The 20,990-nt window shown below is 35.9% G+C and overlaps 1 protein-coding gene across 10 annotated transcripts in view; it reads left to right on the forward strand.

Moving 5' to 3' along the window:
- hiw (MYC binding protein highwire) overlaps positions 1 to 20,990 on the forward strand; it is a 638,413-nt gene that overhangs the window by 566,719 nt on the left and 50,704 nt on the right. For all 10 annotated transcript variants that reach the window (XM_081727817.1, XM_081727821.1, XM_081727823.1 and 7 more), the window contains 8 exons: positions 392 to 1,993; positions 4,740 to 4,908; positions 6,806 to 7,035; positions 9,111 to 9,257; positions 12,173 to 12,378; positions 14,776 to 14,881; positions 15,647 to 15,780; positions 16,650 to 16,740. In XM_081727817.1, coding sequence (XP_081583943.1) covers positions 392 to 1,993; positions 4,740 to 4,908; positions 6,806 to 7,035; positions 9,111 to 9,257; positions 12,173 to 12,378; positions 14,776 to 14,881; positions 15,647 to 15,780; positions 16,650 to 16,740 — 2,685 coding nt within the window. The remainder of the gene's footprint in view (positions 1 to 391; positions 1,994 to 4,739; positions 4,909 to 6,805; positions 7,036 to 9,110; positions 9,258 to 12,172; positions 12,379 to 14,775; positions 14,882 to 15,646; positions 15,781 to 16,649; positions 16,741 to 20,990) is intronic.

Below are 20,990 nucleotides of genomic sequence, written 5' to 3' on the forward strand. Positions count from 1 at the left end.
TGATGCTGTCGGGTGGCCGCTTCTCGGTTTATCTGAAATTTCTGTTTCTCCGTTTCTAAATTCTATCTAACGCAACACATTGCTGATGTTCATTACAGCGTCCCCATAAACAGTTTTCAAGCGATTATGCATTCCTGAGATGAGCAACCTTCTTTTGTCAGAAATTTAATAACAACTCTTTCTTTTAGCTTCGGATCCATGGTCCTAATCAGTGAGTCTGAAAAAGAAAAGACTACATTAGTAGAGTAAGGTTAGCTCTATAATATGCATAGATAGTTCAGTAGCTGTAATAGAAACAAATTTATAGCGAGGGAGCATTACTTTTTGATCCATCCTCGTAATTTGACGATGCTTTTGTAAATATTAATTTGTAATTTCTCTTTCTTTTTAGGATCCCTTAAGCTGTAGTCCAAAGATGGTAACACAGACAGGTACTCAGACAAGTCCAGAAGCGATAAAAGGCCATTTCAGTATAGGAGCCAGTGGAAATAAGGAGGAGAATATCCGCTTGTCTCCAAAACTCACAAGAAAAGATCGTTCTAATAAACAACTAAGAAGCAAAAGAGAACGTGCCATGTCCCCTGCACCAACAATGAGAGATCGAAGTTTAAACCTTCGGGATAGATCAGGAAAAGAACCAACAAAGGAAGCAATCAGCCCATCAGTTGCTGAATGCCTGAGAGCAATATTCGCAGCATTTCTTTGGCATGAAGGCATAGTACATGATGCTATGGCATGTGCATCATTCCTAAAATTTCATCCTAGCTTACCAAAGCAAGGAGCTATTGTAGTAACAAGGCATCCATCTGATAAATCTGATAAACATGATGCTCTAACAAAGGAACAGAAGGCAAGACAGAGGCATTCCGTTGAAGTGAGCACAAGTACCTATCTCCACATTCAGCCTGCAACTTTAGAGACTTTAACCAAATCTGCTGCCAACGCAAATGCTAATAGAAATAAATCTAAAAAGCATTCAGATGCTATCAAAGAAGAAGGGGCTGGAACTGACAGTCCCAGTGGGACAAAGGGCTCAAATAAATTGTCATCGCTTCCCGAAACCTCATTTCACACAGTCGCTGTGTTACCACCTGCTCTAAAATCGTTAGTGTTTTTGTGGGAAGAATTGACATCAAATTGTCTCCGTGCCATTATGCAACAAGTGATCCTCCCTAGTCCGACACTTCCTCCGAAAATTAAGAAATTTGAGAAAAGCAAAGAGAAAGAGCGCGAGAAGGATAAGAAGAGTAGAAAGAAGAAAGAATGGAAACCAATGGCTCGAGCAAATTTGTTTGGTGAAGTAAATGCTGCAGCTTTCGGTGGGATAGAACATGAAACGATGTGCGAATTATGTGGGAATTTCTATCCGCATCCCGTAACATATCATATGAGACAGTCTCACCCTGGGTGTGGAGGTCGAGCTGGAGGTAAAGGCTATAACAGCGGAGGAAACTTTTGTGTAGGATGGGCAGGAAATTGTGGCGATGGTGGGATTGGAGGCAGTTCATGGTATTTAATATGTGATCAATGTCGAGAGAAATATCTGCGACAAAAGAAACAAGCAGCCCCAAAGGAAAAGAAGAAAACGAAGAAAAAATCAGGATCTGCCTCGTCATCTAAATTACTCTCTCCGGTTGCACAATTAGAAACACACATCATTATGAAAAACAACGCAATGTTTCTGCTTGATTTAGCAAGTGCTGCTAGTCCTAATCTACCTGGTCAAGGACTCTCTTCGAAACGAAGCCCATATTCTTCTATGCCCAGTGTGTCTGAACATAGCCCAGCAGATTCAGACCAATTTCCATCCATTCCATTTCAGTGTTTACAGGCACTTGGTGTCCATCAGTCCCAGCTACAAATGATCAATGAGGAACAAATATTAGAAGAAACTCTGCGGCAAAACGGAGAGCACGGACTCGATAGGTTGTTGGAAGGGGCCGGATTAGTTCAGGAGAATGGCCCTTCTCAGCTTTCTGCATCCGTTGGAAGGGTAAGAGACATTTATAGATTAATTATCAGTTCGTTTTGATAATTTCGATTTTTGTTAATTTATTTAATTGCTTGAAGTTCCCATAATACCACTATTGCTCGAATTCGTAAAAGTTGACAATGTATGTCTGAATATTTTCGACGTTTATTCTTCCAAACTTCGGGTTGCCAACTTTTCTATAACATACCGGGACGCCCGTATTTGACGCTTTTAGATATATATATACCAGGGCAGTCAAAAAGTTTCCGGAATTTTATTGCAGCTCTTTATTGCCACAATATAAGTACATATTTACTTGATCACCTTCAAAGTAAGCTTCTTTGAAACACACACACACACACTTGCTTAACCACTCTTGCGATTGCTAGAAACACAGACAAAGTCCTCTCTTGGTATTTTTCGCAGTTCAGCCGTCACTTTGATTTTGATCGTGTTGTATGGCGGTGAAACCTTCGAGACCAATTTTTCCTTAAAGCATTGTCACTGTAAACTGTTTTAAGACTATCAAAGTCTCTGAAGCATATATCCTCAATTTGCGCATGAACTTCGTGTTTGCGCGTTGATTGAACTGCGAGATTGCGCCAATCGATTACCACACTCCTCCGTCCAACTCCACGACTCGTATACTACCTGTTATGACCTGTTCACACTTGTCAAATTCATAATTAGACAAAAGGATTGTGCTGTACATGAGTCATTATGATTGAATCACCAATGTCAAACACACAACATTCCGGGAACTTTTAGACTGCCCTGATATTACTCTAATTCAGGAGCTCATATCTCCCTATTTAAAAAATAAATAAATAAATAAATAAATAAATAAATAAAATAGTAGCAAAATGTTTTTAAATGTGCCGCGTATTTTTATTAATTTGTTTGCCTGATTCTTGAGGTATATATTAATGTTGAGATCTCTGTTCTTGTACTATCGAAAAATTCCAAAGTTGCGGCTGCTGTCAAAGGTGTAAATAAATACAGGTTTAAATAAGAGCGTCTAAAATCTGGAATCATTTTAGAGCTATTTTGCGTAACAAAATGTTTTAGGCACAACCTAAACTCTACTGATCTTATATATACTATACTAGCTTAAGGACCCATCGTTGTCGGGTCTTAATTCTGAATCTGAATAAAAAGAGTAAGGACCTGTTGTTGCCGACTCTTAATTCACAACATCGATTAAAAGGAATGGAAGAAATCTTTACTCTATTTATTCAGATTCTAAATTAAGACCCGACAGCGATGAGTCCTTATAGCTAGTATAGTATATGTAAGATCACTAGAATTTAGGTTTTATATTGAGACATATTTAATAAAAATTATTAGCGGTAGCGTGAGGAGATTATGTGTAAGTTAGGACTAGGTGTTAGGGTTTGTATATCTAAGAGCAGTGTTCGAAGTGAAAAAAAAAAAAAAAAAGCAGAGGCGGTATGTTTTATTATGATTTTGATTCAACATACCGGCTATTTAAATATTGTCTTGATCACTGAAAATCTAGAGACGGTATGTCCTCATTACTGAAAAACTAGAGGCGGTATGGCATACCACCGCGTACCGTCTCACTTCGACCACTGTCTAAGAGTAGTCATTTATGGAATTAATATGAAGTACATAGAGTAGCAGCGGAATCTGTCCATTGATAATATTGCAAATAGGCAGCTTTTTGCATACCACCAAGGTACTACGAGTAATTCAGGTATCATTATTAACAGTTTATTACCACACACGTTTAACATCTATTAAATATATCCTCTCTTACTATTATACAGAGTGGCCCAATAAAATCTCTCACATTTTAAAGGTTAATAAAACAACAAGCATTGAAGATAGACACTTGTTTATTCAAAAATATAAAATGGAATTGAACACAGTTTGTAATTATTCTGCTCTATTGTGTGTTGAAATTACACAGCAATTGACAGTACAATTATTGTAAAAACTCTTAACCGACTGTAGCTCTATCAGTAGAGGGGCAAAAGGAGTGGAAGCCATCGCTTCAGCTCACCTCTCTTGCCTTTTTCTGTTGTCATGGGTTGGCCAGGAGCTCATCACACGTTCGCAGTTGAAATGTTTATCAAAAACAGCAATTTTGTTATTTCAGTGCAAAGAGCTTTTCGGTTAAAGTTTGCTGTTCCATGTAGTGAAAATTCTCTTGATTAGAAGACTGTCTTGCACTGGGTCAAGAACTTCGGTTCGACCGTTGATCGTTGCAATATCAAGATTGCGAGACAGTCTTTTTTGCAATTCCAAGAACGTTCTGCAAGGAAGCGTGCTGCAGCTGTTGGACTTCCTAGGGAAAGTATAAGAACAGAACAAAGTAATTACGAACTATTTTCAATACCTTTTTATATTTTGCAGTAAACAACTTTCTATCTGCGATACTTTTTGCTTTATTAGTCTTTAAAATGCGGGAAATTTTATTGGGTCACCTGTAGAACAGTGAAATATCACTTCCATTAGTTATCTCAGGGGATGATATTCGTTCACCAAAGTAATATTATAAAATCCGTCTACGACCTGCGATGTGTAGTCGCACCAAAAATTATAAACATCTGTACTATGATCTCTGTAATATTCCACAAACTTATAACCATTTGTTCAGCGATCTTTGTGAAATATTGTTAAAAACTTATAAACATCTGGTCGATCTTTGTGAAATGCCATAAACCTCTGAACACTCCAATCTTATTTGTATAGATTAATGATTGAAAAGGCTTAATTTGATGTGCTGTTGTTTTTGTTGTAGCCGATGTCTGATGGTACAATGAGTGACAACGAAAGCGAAGGAAGCAAAGGACGCACCTTCCATCGTTCGATTTCAATGGGGACAACTGCTAGAGACTGGAGTAAGCGAGAAGGAGAAGGGAGAGTTATTATGACTAGAAAGAGAAACAATAGTAGCGGAGAAACCAATGGTGAGTTATTTTCGTTTTATTCTTTCATTATATCATAAAGCATTTTCAGAAGTAAAACAGAATTATATTTATTACTTGTGTAGAAAGGAAATTTTGAACCAATGTAGCATTGTGTATGGGAAAATCGTTGGCTTATTTCGGAAACGTTGTTCCATTCACTAACTGAAGTTGGCATGTGATTCTGGAAGTAACAAACAGTTACTCTTTACCAATACCATTTTGTGAAAAAAAAGGTGCCAGAACTCCCCATGAATTTGTAGTTACACCAACTTCCACACATTTAAAGTATCATAAACTTAACCCCATTTCATAATTTTTTTTTGGGGGGGGGGGATAAATTTCGAAGTCTAGGGGAAAATACCCCCGGTCACCCTCTGAAAGAAACAGTTTAAATGTATCATTGACGCCTTCTTCCCTAAAATATAAATGATGCGTCATGAGCCTGCTGTTTGATTTCATATTTAAAATCTGTCTATCCACTCTCAACCTGCACCAATTACAGTTAATGTTTATATATATTTTACTTTAGCTCCACAACAAGACGTTGTAATTGAACCAAGATATACTTGAAAAGTCGTACGAAATAGAACATGCTCTATCTCCAAGGAGTTATATACAAAAAAGTGTATTTGACACACTATTTGTCCCCTTCCACATAGTCACCGTGCAAAGTAGCACGTTTCTCCATAGAGTTTCAAATTCCACAGCTAATTTTATAGAAAGTTCCGTATTCGCTAGAAAACCAGTTCTCGACAATGGAAACGACCTTCGTATCAAAAGGAAAACATATTCCTTTCAACGACTGCATTATGTGTGGAAACAAAGGAGTCTGTCGGACAAAATCAGGGAAATGTAGTGGATTTCGAATTAATTGGTAACCGAGGCTTTGCACAGCATTCAATATTTCCTAGACTTTGTGAGTGGGAGCTTGTCAAGTAAGAGGTGGACTTCCTTTGTTGAGTATATCATGGTGCTGTACCGTCAGAATATCACGAAAGTTTTGCAGCAGATCTCTGAAATATGCCCTAGGTATGCTATCTTCGTACATTAGGTAACCAATGAGAATTAGGCCCAGAAAATTGGAAGTGTGACTTGGCAAAAGGCCAGGAGCGGCTTTAGAATTTTAATTTTGGGTAGGCCAGCTCCGTCGCTCATGGATACATATACACATTTGATTGATTAATGAGAGTAGGAAATTATTTTTACAGTAGTGGTTGATGCTATTTGTTAAATAATTGTCTATCATTAATATAAATAATGGAAAATATATTTACTCTTTATTGCGTCTTTTAGCGTTTATATACTTTTCAAACTTTTTGGGTAGGCCCGTGCCTATCCGGCGTACCCGCTGAAGTCGTTACTGCAAAAGGCTTCACACGACCTTTTTTAGGTGGGAGTACGGGTGTGGAATGTAGGAATGCTTCACTATTTATTCATAACTTTAGTTCCTGGATCATGGTGATATACCCAACATTCTTCTGTGCGCACAAGGTGGTCCTAAACAATCTTTTCACTGGGTACAGAGAAGGCCAGCATTTCCATTGCTGCTTCTGACACTTCACTAATTCTGAACATCATACCTTCAAACCTCTTGTATCTAGAAACATAAAGATTACATTACTATCCTAAGACATAAGCACGTTTACAAATATGTAGCACACTTTCCATACAAGAACAAAAACTTATCGATTGTTCCACATATAATAAATGAATCCTGTTAACAAAAGATCACCCTGTGGTTGAATATATGGAAAAAATAAGGAAATATGTCGTGAAACTTTCTGAAAAAAAAAAATCAGTTTTATATTGGTATAGAATAAATATAATCATACGAATGACTGAGATGATTCATAGATTATCAGAAATCGTACTTATCTGTCCTATTTCTCGATTTCAGAAGCTGGATCTTCATTGCTCTGTTACCCGTCAGCAGCTCTACAGAAACTGGTTCCAAACATAGACAGTTCAGCTATAGTTTCAACGCAACCTGAACAACAAAAAGGAAGCTTTGAAATTCTTACTCGGCCTGTACTTGGGTTTCTATTTCAACAGCATAATCTGGAGAGTTTGCAGTTAGCTATGAAGCAGGCCTTACGAAAAGCAACATGTCGAGTATATGCAATGCAAGTAAGTACTTCATTCTATTTATTTAACGATTTTACTAATAGTAACAATTTTACCACTTTATATTCAAAATAGGGCTTCTGTAGAGGTTATCTTAAGATATTGTTGTAATAAAAGAATAGAAAAAAATGGCTTCTTGGTTTAATAAGATAGACTTCTCTGGTTTTCTGACATATTTGAGTGTTAAATTGAGATAGCAATGCCACTAGCGCGTTTTTTCGTTGCGGTTTTTGGTAGTTCAAACCTTACTTGGAGTCTCATTTTTGTGCAGTGAATCGAATTCAACTTTTAATACTAGGATCCTATCCTTCATAATCTGGATATTACACAAGGACGTAAAGCAAACATGTCAATCATAATTATTGGAGACAGACAAAGGGAAAATCAACGTGATTCAAATTAGTTGAACTAGCTTTCGAACTATCCTGTTCTAGTCTTCTTTCTTTATTTTGCCAACTTTAAGCTTAACTAATATATACGGCGATTGAACGACAAAGTAGTTTCTAAAGAGAAGTCCATCTCTATCCATGTGTACGTGAGATAATCAGCAAGAGGTAAATTAGAAGAATATAAAAGTGTTATGGAACATCATATTAGAACGTACTGAAAGTTTTTTTGTGCATCATCCCCTTCATAGCAGAACCTCAACATAGGGAATGAGGTGCAACTGGAAGGACAGATCCATTTATCATGTGTGTGTCAAATTCGATCGTCACCATGTTCTTCTCTCTTAGCTGTGTCGGTTCGCATGTGATTGGTGGGAGGCTGAGAAAAAGAATGGTCAGCAGCAGCTTTTTTTTGCAGCTAAGATGGAAGTGCATTCTCTCAGAATGTTTGTATGTCCAGGGTTTGTGTTGTCTATTATGCGGCATCACCAGGAAACGAAAATAAAATATCACAAAAGAAATATATTAAAATAACAGGGAAAATATCAGACAATTTTATATCTTTTGTTCTGGGCTGGTTGGTGTTATCCTTTGTTTTGTTCAGTTTCTTTCTTTTTTTCATTCTTTCTGGGCAATATGCTTTCAGCGACCTGCTGTAGTGTTTTATTTTCCATTCCCCTGATTGTCTTTGATGCCTGCCAGCCACGTGCTGTATGTCAACAAAGCAGACTGCACTTCATATGGTGCCACGTGTTACCGAAGTAGGAATATGACATCTACACTAACGCCAGTGCCGAAAGGAACCCGATGATTCGCCTTAAAGGGAAAAGCAGCCAGCACCTTAGGGTCAGTCTAAGCCTGAGAGTGACTGCAAACAATCTCTCCTGTCTGTTCCGCTCCATTTGACCGTGGGGTACTTCTTTATAACCACCCACTCTGTTCGGCTGCTCTGGCCGTGGAGTGCTCCTTAAACGTCAAACCCTCATACTCTGTTTGTGCTCTGAGCCGAGGAATGCTTCCTTTACCTTTACTCTGTTTGGCTGCCGTGAGCCGTGGAGTGCTGCTTAAACGTTAAACCCTCACACTGTTCTGGTGCTCTGGACCGTGGAGTATTTCTTAAACGTTAAACTCACACTGTTGGGCTGCTCTGGTCCGTGGAGTACTGCTTAAACGTTAAACCCTCACACTCTGTTCTGGTGCTCTGGGCTGTGGTGCCTTAAACGACTTTCACACACTGTATTCGGCTGCACTGGATTGTGAAGCGTGCTAAATAACACTCGAACCATACATATTGAAAAGGAAGGAATTAGAGACTCAACTGCGTCTCCAGACCTTTTTTTATCAAGTTTTTGAACTTAAAGAATTTTGTATTAGTGTACTATTCTTTTGTAATAAAAGGTGGCGGATAAAACACAAAGTACTGATATTTTAGCTGCTCTACCATCCCAATGGTTACAAAACATTGCAACATAGACTCCTTGCTCATGCTACTATGAGGATATCTGTGAAATTGCTGGAAGAGGGAGCAGTGGTTCTCACCATGACACATCATTTATTCACTTTCTTTGAAATTCCTGTACAAATATTACAAAAACTTCAAATAAATATCATAGTGTAACTTAGAACTTTCCATTCAAGATGCTGATTTGACTATTACTAATCCACTAAAATCTGTGATTCTTTTGTGTGTAGGCTTTGAACTGGTTGTTGAGAAGTGTCACCCAACCCACATGTCTCCATGACCTCCTTTGGTGGTTTGTGGCCGCACTGACCCCATCTATAGGGGAACAAGACGCTGAGACTGAAGAAGAGAATAAGACTGAGAGAAAGGATGAACACGTAAGTCGATAGAAATGAAGAAACGCCTTCTCCATTTCTTTTTTCTTTTTCTTTTTTTTTTTTTTCACTTCCTAGTCTCTGTCTATATCTTCTGTGTTGTGATATGCTTTAGCATCTTAGGTTATCTATTTGTAATTTTACCTTACACCTTTCATTCATTATTATTTTTTCTTTATTTGTGTGCTCTTTAGGATTCCCTCAATCATTTTCTACACCATGTTAATTTGTAAATGACTTTCTTCGTCTTTTCTAAATAATAATAATAATAATAATAATAATAATAATAATAATAATAATAATAATAATAATAATAATAATAATAATAATAATAATAATAACTGACGCTACAGTCAGTGAAGGTCTATGACCAGTCAGATACACAACTTAGGCGATGAGTGGTCATTAAATTGAGTCCTAACCATCCAGTGTTTATAATAATTTATTTAATGGGAAATATAATCACCGCTCGCAATATTGTGATAATAATTTATTTATTTATTTTAGTTCTATTAAAATTATCATTCGAATGTTGACATCGCTAATTTATTTACTATCACCATTATTGCTTTATTAGCTAACAAAAAAAAAAAAAAAAAAAAAAAGTATGCTTTTTAATGTGTCAACTTTCACTTCCAATGACTTTGCGCAGGAGGTATCAGCAAACGTATGGACACGTAGCATCAAAAGGGAACATCTAAACGAATCTGCTAACTGTATTAGCTGTATTAACAGTGTGTCTTTAGTAGCAAATAATCCCCGTAATATGAATGTAGAAAAATGTATTATTCGGACATGTCTGTTTTATGAGTAAATATTAGACACAAAAGGTGGCTACAGCCTCAAAACTTTTGTGGGCATTTGGAGATAATGAACTAATTGTAAGGAAAGTAGAGAAGTGTTTCGGAACATGTTCATCAAGGCAATAGTCTTGGGAAGATGAAGCTAGTGTAGAACGACCACAACCATCAACGAAGATGCATTGCGAGCAGTGAGTAATATGCACCCAAGCCAAACTTGCTAGAAACTTCCAAGAATGTTTCAGGCAAGCGATGAATCTGTCCGGTTACTTTTACAGCAAATTGGATAAAGTGTAAAATCACTCCAAATGGGTGGCTTATTACCAAACAACAATCTTCAGTGATTCAGCATATGTTACTCACTACTACTCCGTCACAACGCAGTATTTTCTGCATAGTATGTTAACGTACGTCGAGAAACGGGTGCTGTATGCAAATTCCAAGCAGTCATACAATAGTTGACGCCGGAGGAATCGACAGCTAATACATCAAAGCAACCACTGATCCAAATAAGTTATTGTTGTCCGATGAACAGGCGCTGGGATTGTCTACTACGAGCTATTATCCGGTAGGAATAAACTATTTTCTTTCACCAAGTTTTGTGAGCGTTGACCTATTATTTACGCCAACTCGAATGTGTACTACGCCAAGTTGCAAATACACACCGGCAAAGGTAGCCTCTACTGATCAGCAAAAGATACATTCCCTATCTTCAGGACAATGCTTATCCCCACTCGGTGCGAATAACCGCAGAAAATATTACAATTCTTGACTGGGAGTTAGTACCCTACCCTCCATATACTCCAGATATTTTATCAGCTGGCTATAACCTTTACCTGTTTCTGGATAAAAATAAGGCAAATAGACAATTAAGCAACAGAAATGATCTGGAGAATGAAGTATCTGCCTTCGACACTTTATTCAATCGGGTGCTTGTGTGCGTGGATTATTCTTCCGGCGTTACCCCGTTTTCTTCCACTTTTGTCATTCCACCATTTTATTCATTATCGTCATCACCGTCTCCCTTGTACTTGAAACACAGTCATGGGACGTTAAACTGAAACAAAGGAAATGTTTGTGTCTCGGTGGCAGAGGGTTGTGAACTAAACAGAAAATTATTTCCAGTGAATAAATCCACCGTTGGTATCAAGATAAGCATTTACATTTCTATCTTCCAAATGCGCGCGAAGTTTTTTTTTTTTTTTTTTTTTTTTTTTTTTTTTTTTTTTTTTTGTTAGCTGATATTATTTATCAATGAGAGAGTCAGTTAATCTGATTAAAAGGGTAACAAGTCATTAAATATTTCTTCTGTAGTAAAGAGTGTCAGTTTTGTACAGTGTGCAGTAATGGATCGTGCGGTTTTAAAAACGTTATTACGAGAAAATGATGAAATTTATTTGAGTGTAACAAGTTGGAATACAAACTAGACATGAAAGCATTTTGTTATTTGTGAATTTAAGTCACCAAACAGAAAGTAGTGTTGTCCAAAATAAAGTAAAAAAGAACCATTGCACCACAAAAGAAAGTTATTACATTTTTTTTTTTTTTTTTCCAAAGATAGAATTTTCTTACGTCGGTATGTCAATTCCAGAACTAAAGCGTCGCATTCACGAAGAAGTTCCGAGAATTCCCTTAGATATGCTGCAAAGAGTAATGAGTGACCTTAGCAAGAGAGTTACTGGACGTATACAGCGGAATAGCGGTCATCTGCAAAATGTCATTTTTGGACAGTTAGGTTTTCGGTGGAACATTATTTTCTTTATTTTGTGCCACACTCTTATGTATTTGATGACTTAAATTCACAAATAACTGCATGCTTTCGTGTATAGTTTGTATTCCAGCTTGTTACGCCGAAATATATTTAATCATTTTTCTCGTAATAACGTTTTTAAAATCGCCCGAACCACTGCGATACCCTATACATTCTCATTCTGAAGGATTATATTTTCAAACGCTAATTTTATTTATTTCGAAATTCTTAATAAGTGTTACGTGGTATAACATTCGTATTTAACGTTTGAGAGTATCTTGAGATTTCATAATCTTTCGTATTAGATAAATAGGCAAGGCTATCTTAGAAAAATTGCATGACTTAATATTGGTTGTTGTCTATTGTAGGAGTTGCGTGGTGTGTGTGAACATCCTTTGAGTGATATCAGTATTGCTGGCGAGGCAGTTCATCCATTGCCTTCCACATTCCATGCATTGCTACAAACAATATCAGATCTTATGTTGCTGCTACCTATGGGCTCAGCTCTACAACAAATGGCCATTCGTTGCTGGGGTCTTCGATTTCGACAGTCGGATCACATGTTCCTACATAAGTAAGTATTGGTCTATGTTTGTTATTATTTCATCTTAGGGATTACAGTGAATGGTATTTCTGTGGAAATTTAGTGTAATCTTTCCCCGACAACCATTTTAATGCAAAAAATATTGCGCATTCTAATTTTGGTAGTTCTAGCAGGAATAAACGGCAATGCTATGGCCAATTCAAGGTGCAGAATTGGCCAACATTTCAAAATAAATATGTAATAATATTTTAGCTTTTTAATTTATTTTCAAAAGAAGATGAGACCATAGCTTTATTTTATTTTATACGTCAAGAAATTCCCAATATCATGTTTGGTATCAGTAAAAAATATGTACTTCAACACTGAAAATAATACATGTCTTTCTGAGGTTTTCTTTTTAAATTTTTCCTGTCATGTGGTACTATTATTCCTTTTTTGACTTATTTTCTAATCATATCTCTTATACTATTTATTCTTTTAGCGTGCTCACGTGCTGTTTGGATTTTATTTTGTTTGATTGCTTTATTTGTACTTTCAAGTTTTATTCTGAATTTTCAATGCACAGAATGTGTCGGTTATTGGCCTAATCGTGTCAGGATCAAATAGCCTCGTTGCAGACGTTTCCATTAAATGTGGAATTATTAATAAACCTATACTCAATACATCTATAATAGTCAATACCTCAGTTACATTTTAAGGTTTTAAATACTCACACTATACTGGTGAAACACTTGATTCTGTGATTATATTTACATTTTCGTAAAATTTAGGTAAATAGCCATTTTTAATTTTCTTTACCTTGATAATGGACTTCGATTTCAAATGGTAGGCACCATTTTGAAAAGACAACGCGAATCCGTAATCGTCGTTTGTGTTATTTTATTGTTATAAACACAATGCAAGCGACAGTGTTATAAAATAGTCAAAATGTAAAGAACTTGAAGAATTGACTGACCTTGAAGCATTATATAATTTCTAGGAAAATTCGAAATTCGGAAAACAAATACTTATGAACTCCTCACGGTGTCTGACTATGCTCATCCTTCATTTTCATAAAGGATGCTCGTCCTTCATTTCAATAAAAGTGGCTAATAGCGGCCGAAGTCGTTGATTATCCATAATTTCCGACAGTGAGTGTGCAGTGGCTAATATCCACAAGTACATTATCAAAGAAAGAGACACGGATATAGTACTGTATTTTTTAATCAACATACTACAATGTAAAACACTGTACATTGTAAATATAACTATAAGACAGTAACACACAAAGAGTGAAAAACTGAGTGACTGGAGCAGGACTCGAACCCAGGATCTTCGGCATACCGTGCCGATGCGTTAACTACTACGCTACCCAGTCCGCTTCCCAGAACAGCAACACATTCTCTCACACTTGAAGTCGGAAACGCATCGGCACGGTATGCCGAAGATCCTGGTTCGAGTCTCGGTCTAGTCAATAATTTTTTCGCTCTTTGTGTGTTATTGAATCCGCACCTACAGAGGATCTGGTATGTAAAACAAAATTTGGTTGTTTCCTCTTTTCATTAATATATATCATACAGTAAATTCAATATTTTTAGTTTAAAATCAGGACTTCGAAACTAAATCAGCTGCATCATAAGACCGAAGGATGAGTGAATGTATATTTGTAAACTCATTTTTCAATCTGTACAGCTAATTATTTAGAAGAAGATACATGACAGCTTAGACAATTTAAAACTATACTTTCAGTCTAAGAGAACGGGACCCTCTCTGCAAATAACGTAAGATATCATTCAAAGGTCTTACTAAGCAGATATTTTCCAAATTTGAAGTAGATGAGTTGGTTAGTGGGCAGATTTTTAATAAGGCCCCTGACTTCTCTAAAGAACAGGGCTATCTGTTTTTTTTTTTTTTTTTCTCCCTAATTCATCCCCTTCATAACTGATGAAGCATTTAAAGTATACTTTTTTTTAGTGTGTATAGAAAATAGAGTGTATGTGTATGTTCAAAAATATAAATTAATAAATAACAATGAAAGGGTAAAAGGTAGGAATTTAATATTCTTGTTCATGTATTTTCGTATTTTTAGTTATTTCTTCGGTATACAAGAATTAAAAATTAATTAACAGTTTGTGTAACTGAAATTTACATAGAGCACCTCCTTCAAGAGTTAAGGTATTTTGGCTGGTCTGGAGAGAACTAAGTAGCGTGGGGGTTAACGCATCGTCACTGTAGATCAGGTGAAATCCCAGACCGTTTTTCTTTCTTTTTCTGTTCGAAATGCATTGATTCAGACAGTGTAACATCACCTATAGTAAAAATTACATGTTAAGAAATGTCAGTTGTTGTTTCCATTTCTCAAAAATATATAGTGTTTATTAACAACACATACCGGTATTTATTATTATTGTGGATATTATAATAATCATTTTATGTTTCTTATTCAAGGAGTCACGTATTCAGCAACATAAGTAAGATCCTTTCGCGTTCTGAAGAGGAGCAAGATGATGTCAGCCTTAGCATGCATGAGAGTCATCATTCAACATATTCTCAGGTACGGAAGGTCTTCAACATAGAAAGTATTTCCTACTTATGTTATATAACTACGTCATCATGTCTTAGAATATATGGTCATTTTTTTCTGTATATCTACAAATGTCACATTTTTTTTATTAGAAACCGACCTTTATATATATGCCTTGAAATTTTCTGCGTATAATATAAAATAATAAATGTAACTTTTAATTGTAACCACTTGAACATTTCTTCGCTTCTTGAATTTTCTGCACAGTTTGTAAATAAGTCTTTTGTGAACACTTTGAAAAGGGTATCATTGTTAATTCGCTTTATCAGCACTCAAAACCACATTATCATGATTTTGACCAAGTGACCAATTCTACCATACTAGTTTTCTTCACACAACTACAATAAAAATTATACAAATTAAGAAAAAGTGTACAGCAATGAATAGATTGTGTAATAATACACATGAGATTCGTTGTATGAGTATTTTAATTTTAATTAAAACAAATTATATTAATTATGCCTGATCAGTATTGATTGAAATTGTAAATTTACAAAAATAGATCGACTATATAGTGTCAAGAAAGTATCGGTATCAAAGAATTGCTGTATCAGCCTGTCTCGACTGTTACTATGTTTTTCTTTCATGCATGTGTATTCTGTTTCTTACTAAACTAAAATTTTTCAATGTAAGAGGTAGAAAGGTGTGTTTTAAGTTGTTTTAATTTTCAAGCCAAATATTGTTCTATATTAGAAATAATAACTTTATTCTAATAGGCTTTTTCTTTACGTTTAGGTAACTAGTTGTGTTGAGACGTTAAAGGATTTGACACCAGGCATTGAGATCAAAGCGTCTAGTCGCCAGGCAATGGTAGGCAGTCTCACCGATAGTTCTACTGAAACATTTTGGGAATCAGGGGATGAAGATAGGTAAATAATTTGTTCTTTCAATCAAAAGTATTACTGTGTATTTCTCATACATACAATAGGTGCTCTTTAATCTGACATTGTGTGGTTCGACACATTCTTTTATCCGGCACCGATCGAGCCGCTCGTGTTTTGGCTCAGTGGTAGAGCGCTTATTTGTGCGTGGGTCCCTGGTTCAGTCCCCGGCAAAGTACGTTTGTGGTGGACAACATCGTGTCCGTGGGTTTTCTCAGGGTACTCCCATTTTCTCCCACATTCTCATTTCACCGATTCTTCCATCATCATTAACTTGCTTTAATCATTGCATCCCTTAACCTAAAGGGCGTAATTGTGGGACGTTAAACTCAACGATTTCATTTCATTTTCATTTATTTTCCAAAATATGGCTATGTATGATTTAAGATAAAGTGTTTTTTGTTCTCTTTTTTAACATGGATTTTGATATTTCATGACAAGGTATTGGTATGTAAAACAATCCTCTTAGCTTGTCTATCCTTTGTATACCATTCCCTTATCTCTTTAAACCACGAAGATATATATAGGCATAGTTGATTCCTTGCTTGCACATGCAGCATTGACAAGTGCATATTATTTTTGACAAAATAAACTTTTGTGATCATCAAAAGATTGGCGTCAGAAAAAAAAAAGATAGAGGAAAAATATTTAAAAAAGAAACGTTCTGTCTTGTAATGTGATTCGGCGTGAGATCTTAAAAAAATATTTCCCAATATGCGTTGTTACGATAACACTTACATTGATAAAATTTCAGAAATTTTCATTTAAAAATTTAGATGTGATCCTCTTATAAATGTATTTCTCTTTGCATTGTATTTTATTATATTTTCCTAATCAGTGTTTTTTCTTACTTTCAGAAACAAAACAAAAACAATAACGATCCAGTGTGGACCTCAATCATACCCAAGAATGGTGTATATCCACATTGATAACTGTAGAGATCTTGCGGTGAGTATATCTTTATTATTGTAATGTTGTGTATTCCTTGAAGGCCTGAATCATTGTTTTAAACACATATGAAAGGTATAATCTTATTCAGATTCGTATCAGAAGTTTAATTCTGTAATAGGTTAATATTTTAAGTTGGTCCGATTCACCTTTGATATTGTAGTTGGTTACCACAACACTTAGTTATTTTATTATATGCAGTGTCCAGATCATAATGTATGAGATTTTGTATTTAAGGGTGCGATGACAATTAAGAACCTCTTTGATATGTTCGTATGACTTCCTCCAGGTATTGAATATATCCTTTAAATGAACTGCCGAGGGAGCACGGTGGCTCAGTTGTAGAGTGATTACTTTTGGTACATGGGGTTCTTGGTTCGATCCCCGACCAAGTAAGTTTGTGGTAGACAGCACCGTCTCGGTGGGTTTTCTCGGGGTACTCCCGTTTCTTTCCACATTCACATTCCACCAATTCTTCCATCACCATTCAGTTGCCGTAGTCATCCGTCTCCCTTAACTTAACGGGCATAATCGTGGGATGTTAAACTCAAAGATTTCAAGAAGATGAGCTGCCGAATAAATATATAGTTGTAGGATTGATATATAAGTTTCACTCTGGAAATCAATAGACAAGTTTAAATTCCATCTGTATGGCGAGTCGAAAGGCGCAATTTTCAACAATCCTCTCCACATATATATATTGTTTTCATGTTCATTATAACGTATTGCTTTTATTTGGAACCAAATCATTACATTTAGTTCAGAATTACATTTAGTTTTACCAAATCATTACATGAAAATTATTAAAAAAACTGTTAAATAGGCAACAGAAATAGATTATAATATATCAAAGAAAGCCAAAAGAGTAATAGGTTGTCGCGATGTACACTCATGTCCAAAATTATTGTCGCATGTCTATAAATATGCTGTTCTAGTAATATAATTTGATAACAAATTCGCCAGGTATTTCTTATAATGTTAGTATGTGTATAATCGGCAAAGGCAAGTATGTGGAAAATTTCATGTCAAAAGACCAGTAAGAACAATGAAAGGAAAATAAAATTTTCTTGTCCATTTAGTTACATTTTATTTTACTCGTTATGATTTTCGTATTTATAATTCTTTTCGTATGAAATTTACCACAAATATACATTTCCCGATTATACACATAGTATCAGTATTAAAAGTACCCTGCAAAATTATTATCAAATTATATTCTTACAAGAAGACAGTTATAGATATGCGACAATAATTTTGGACATGAGTGTACATGATACTCTTCATTGTCTTGAAATCTGACATGTTACTTTTCAAAAGTCAGCAATCGTTTTTCTAAATTGGTAGCTGTTAATTCTCTTGTTAAAGATACAAGAACATTTTACTTGACTATGGATTCCGTCATCCGTATGTTTCTGTTGGGAGTAAAAAGTGCTATATATTGTAGAGCATCGTATTTGAAGGAGACAATAGGTTTAGTAACGTGCATTAGCCAATACGATATTTGGAGAGATTTATGTTTATTCAGTTGCTGTATCAAAGGGCCAACCATGGAAGAGTTTAGGGTCGCGGTGGCTCAGTGGTAGACCGTTCACCTCTGGTGCATGGGTCCTGAGTTCAAACCCTGCTCCCGCCAAGTGAACTTTGTGGTAGACAAACACCGTGTGCATGGGTTTCCTCGGGGTTCCCCCGTTTCCTCTCACTTTCTTCATTCTATCATTTAATTCATTTCTCATCATCACCGTCTCCTTTAGCGTAGCCGGCATAATCGTGGGACGTAAAACTCAAAATTTTAATTTAATTTCATGGAAGAGTTTAAAATAGTGTTAGAAAAGTGTTATATTAATATATATTTGAAGGAAGTACATATATTATATTATGAGAATGTGGGAGAATTTATTTACATGATACTATATTGTGACTGAGTTGACAGTATTATTACAAATGTAATATACGTAAATAAAGATATAGATTCTTCGATTGAGAGAGAGTTTCCAAGTGGGTAAATGGAAATAAAAGGAATATCAAGCAAAAGTAGTTCCTGTTGTTGTTTGAACCATCAGTAATTAGTAAAATTGTATACTTATTATGATAAATCTCTAATTTAGGAGTTCTCATGAAACATTTGATTTCGGAGATGTGATCAAATGCCGTTTGGATTGGTTCAACCAACCGTCAATTTATACCCATTAACAGTTTCATAGTCAACTCATTTTAAATGTCATCAGAACTAAAGAAGAATGTTATAGTAAATCTCAAACGTTACAACGTGTGGCCGCCTAAGAGCGCTCGCTCTAATTATTCGGTTACATGAGAATATAACGGTTGTATACTTATATCGTATCTCATAGTCTCATCAATAAACATTAAATTGTCACTTCAAACTTATATAGTTAGAAGAAACCTTCCCTTGTGTTCTAATTCTTTCGCCCTTTATTCATTTATGTATTTATTTATTTTTGCAAAAATTACAAGGATAGTGTATATCGTACATGGTCGATGAAACTCATACCATCTAGACCATTTATCATGGTAATAAACCTTCATGAGCTAAGATTTCATATGAAATATTATGGTGTGCAAGTTTTTTGGTTCCCGAGTTATTATTCATCAAAGTTAGGTTGGAGGTAGTAAATATCGCATGCTATCAATGAAATTCATCCGATATTAACCGAACTCGGCATTGTGACAAATCTCGACGAACTTACTATGCATATGAAATATGATGTGCATACTTCTGGTTTCCGAGTTATAGGCTATCAAAGTTGGGTTTACACACACTTTGCGAAATCAAGAAATTTCACTAAAACGCGATCGATGAAACTCATCCGATCTTGACCAAACTTGACTTTTTGTCCGAGCGGTTCCGGATTTGATTCTCAATGGGGATACTCGGTCGAAAAGGTGTAACAGCTTTTTCAGGCGAGCCATTCTGAGTGAGGTTCCTCATTCACAGCAGGCAATTGCCGAGATGCTACCTAAAATACGGGTCCCACGCCACTTCCCTCCTTCCCAGGAGAGTGTGCTTGTCGAGAGATGTAATCTCCGGCTTAAGGCCACCTTCTTCTTTCTCATCTCAACTATAGATTGGTGAACAACATGGAAATTTTAAAACTTTTCTCTTCCTTGGGAGAGCTGTTTTATACTTTGATAAAGTCTCTTCTTCGCAACTGCATCTAGATATTCTATCCTTGGTCTTCCTCTTCCTGATTTTCCTTCTACCTTTCTCTCTATCAGCACAATGATCCAATCGAAGTGCCGAATAAGCATGCTGTTTCTTCTTTTTCATATTATCTTCATAATTTGTCGTCCTTTATTAGCTTCCTTTAGTACGTCTTCATTCCTTTTCCTTTCGGTCTATGATACGCGCAGCATTCTGCGCCAACACCACATTTCGAATGCTTCCAGCTTGGATATTTCAGCTTTTCTCAATGTCCACGTCTCTGATCTGTAAAGCATGGCGCTTCTTACCAGGCTCTTAATAAATCGTTTACGAACGTCAAACGACGTATTTCTTGATGTTAGCAGTCCTCTTTTCCTATTGAATACTTGTTTAGCCTGCTCTGTTCTTGAACTTCTTTTATACTTCTTCCGTCCGAGGATATTAGACTTCTTAAATAGGAGAACGTCTTAACGTTTTCGATTTTCTCTCCATCTAGCTATACGTTTACCTCTTCCTGTCCTGCTCTTGTGCACTTTATCACTTTGGTTTTCTTCTTATTTATCTTCATTTTACATGTTTTTTCCAGTTAGTTGTTAAGACCATAGATGCCAGTAATGCTCAGAAATATACATATATAAATAAATAAATAAATTGACTAAATGTGGTATGATGGTACATCTTGTCGAACTTGGTACGCATGTGAACTTAGAAGTATATTGTGGTATGCAGATGTTTGGTTCCCAGGTTATCGGTCATCAAGTTGGTTTGGAAGTTTGGACTCAGTGAAATCAAGAAATTTCACTCATACGATTTTGACTAAACTTGATATGGTGGTAGAACTTGACGCGATCAGTACACGTAATGAAATATGGTGTGCAGAGTTTTGGTATCCAAGCTATAGGCCGTTAAATTTTGATTTTAATATAGTGAAAGGATGTTATATACCACATACTTCGACGAAACTGATCTAATCTTAACCAAACTTGACATAGTAATACATCGCATTGAGCTTAGTACTCATATTCAAAATTGTGTGTTGACCTTGGATTCTCAAGTTATACGTAGGATATGAAAGTTGGGTTTGGCCAAA

Source organism: Thermobia domestica, chromosome 10, assembly GCF_964235325.1.
Source record: "Thermobia domestica chromosome 10, izTheDome1.hap1.1, whole genome shotgun sequence".
Classification (NCBI taxonomy): domain Eukaryota; kingdom Metazoa; phylum Arthropoda; class Insecta; order Zygentoma; family Lepismatidae; genus Thermobia; species Thermobia domestica.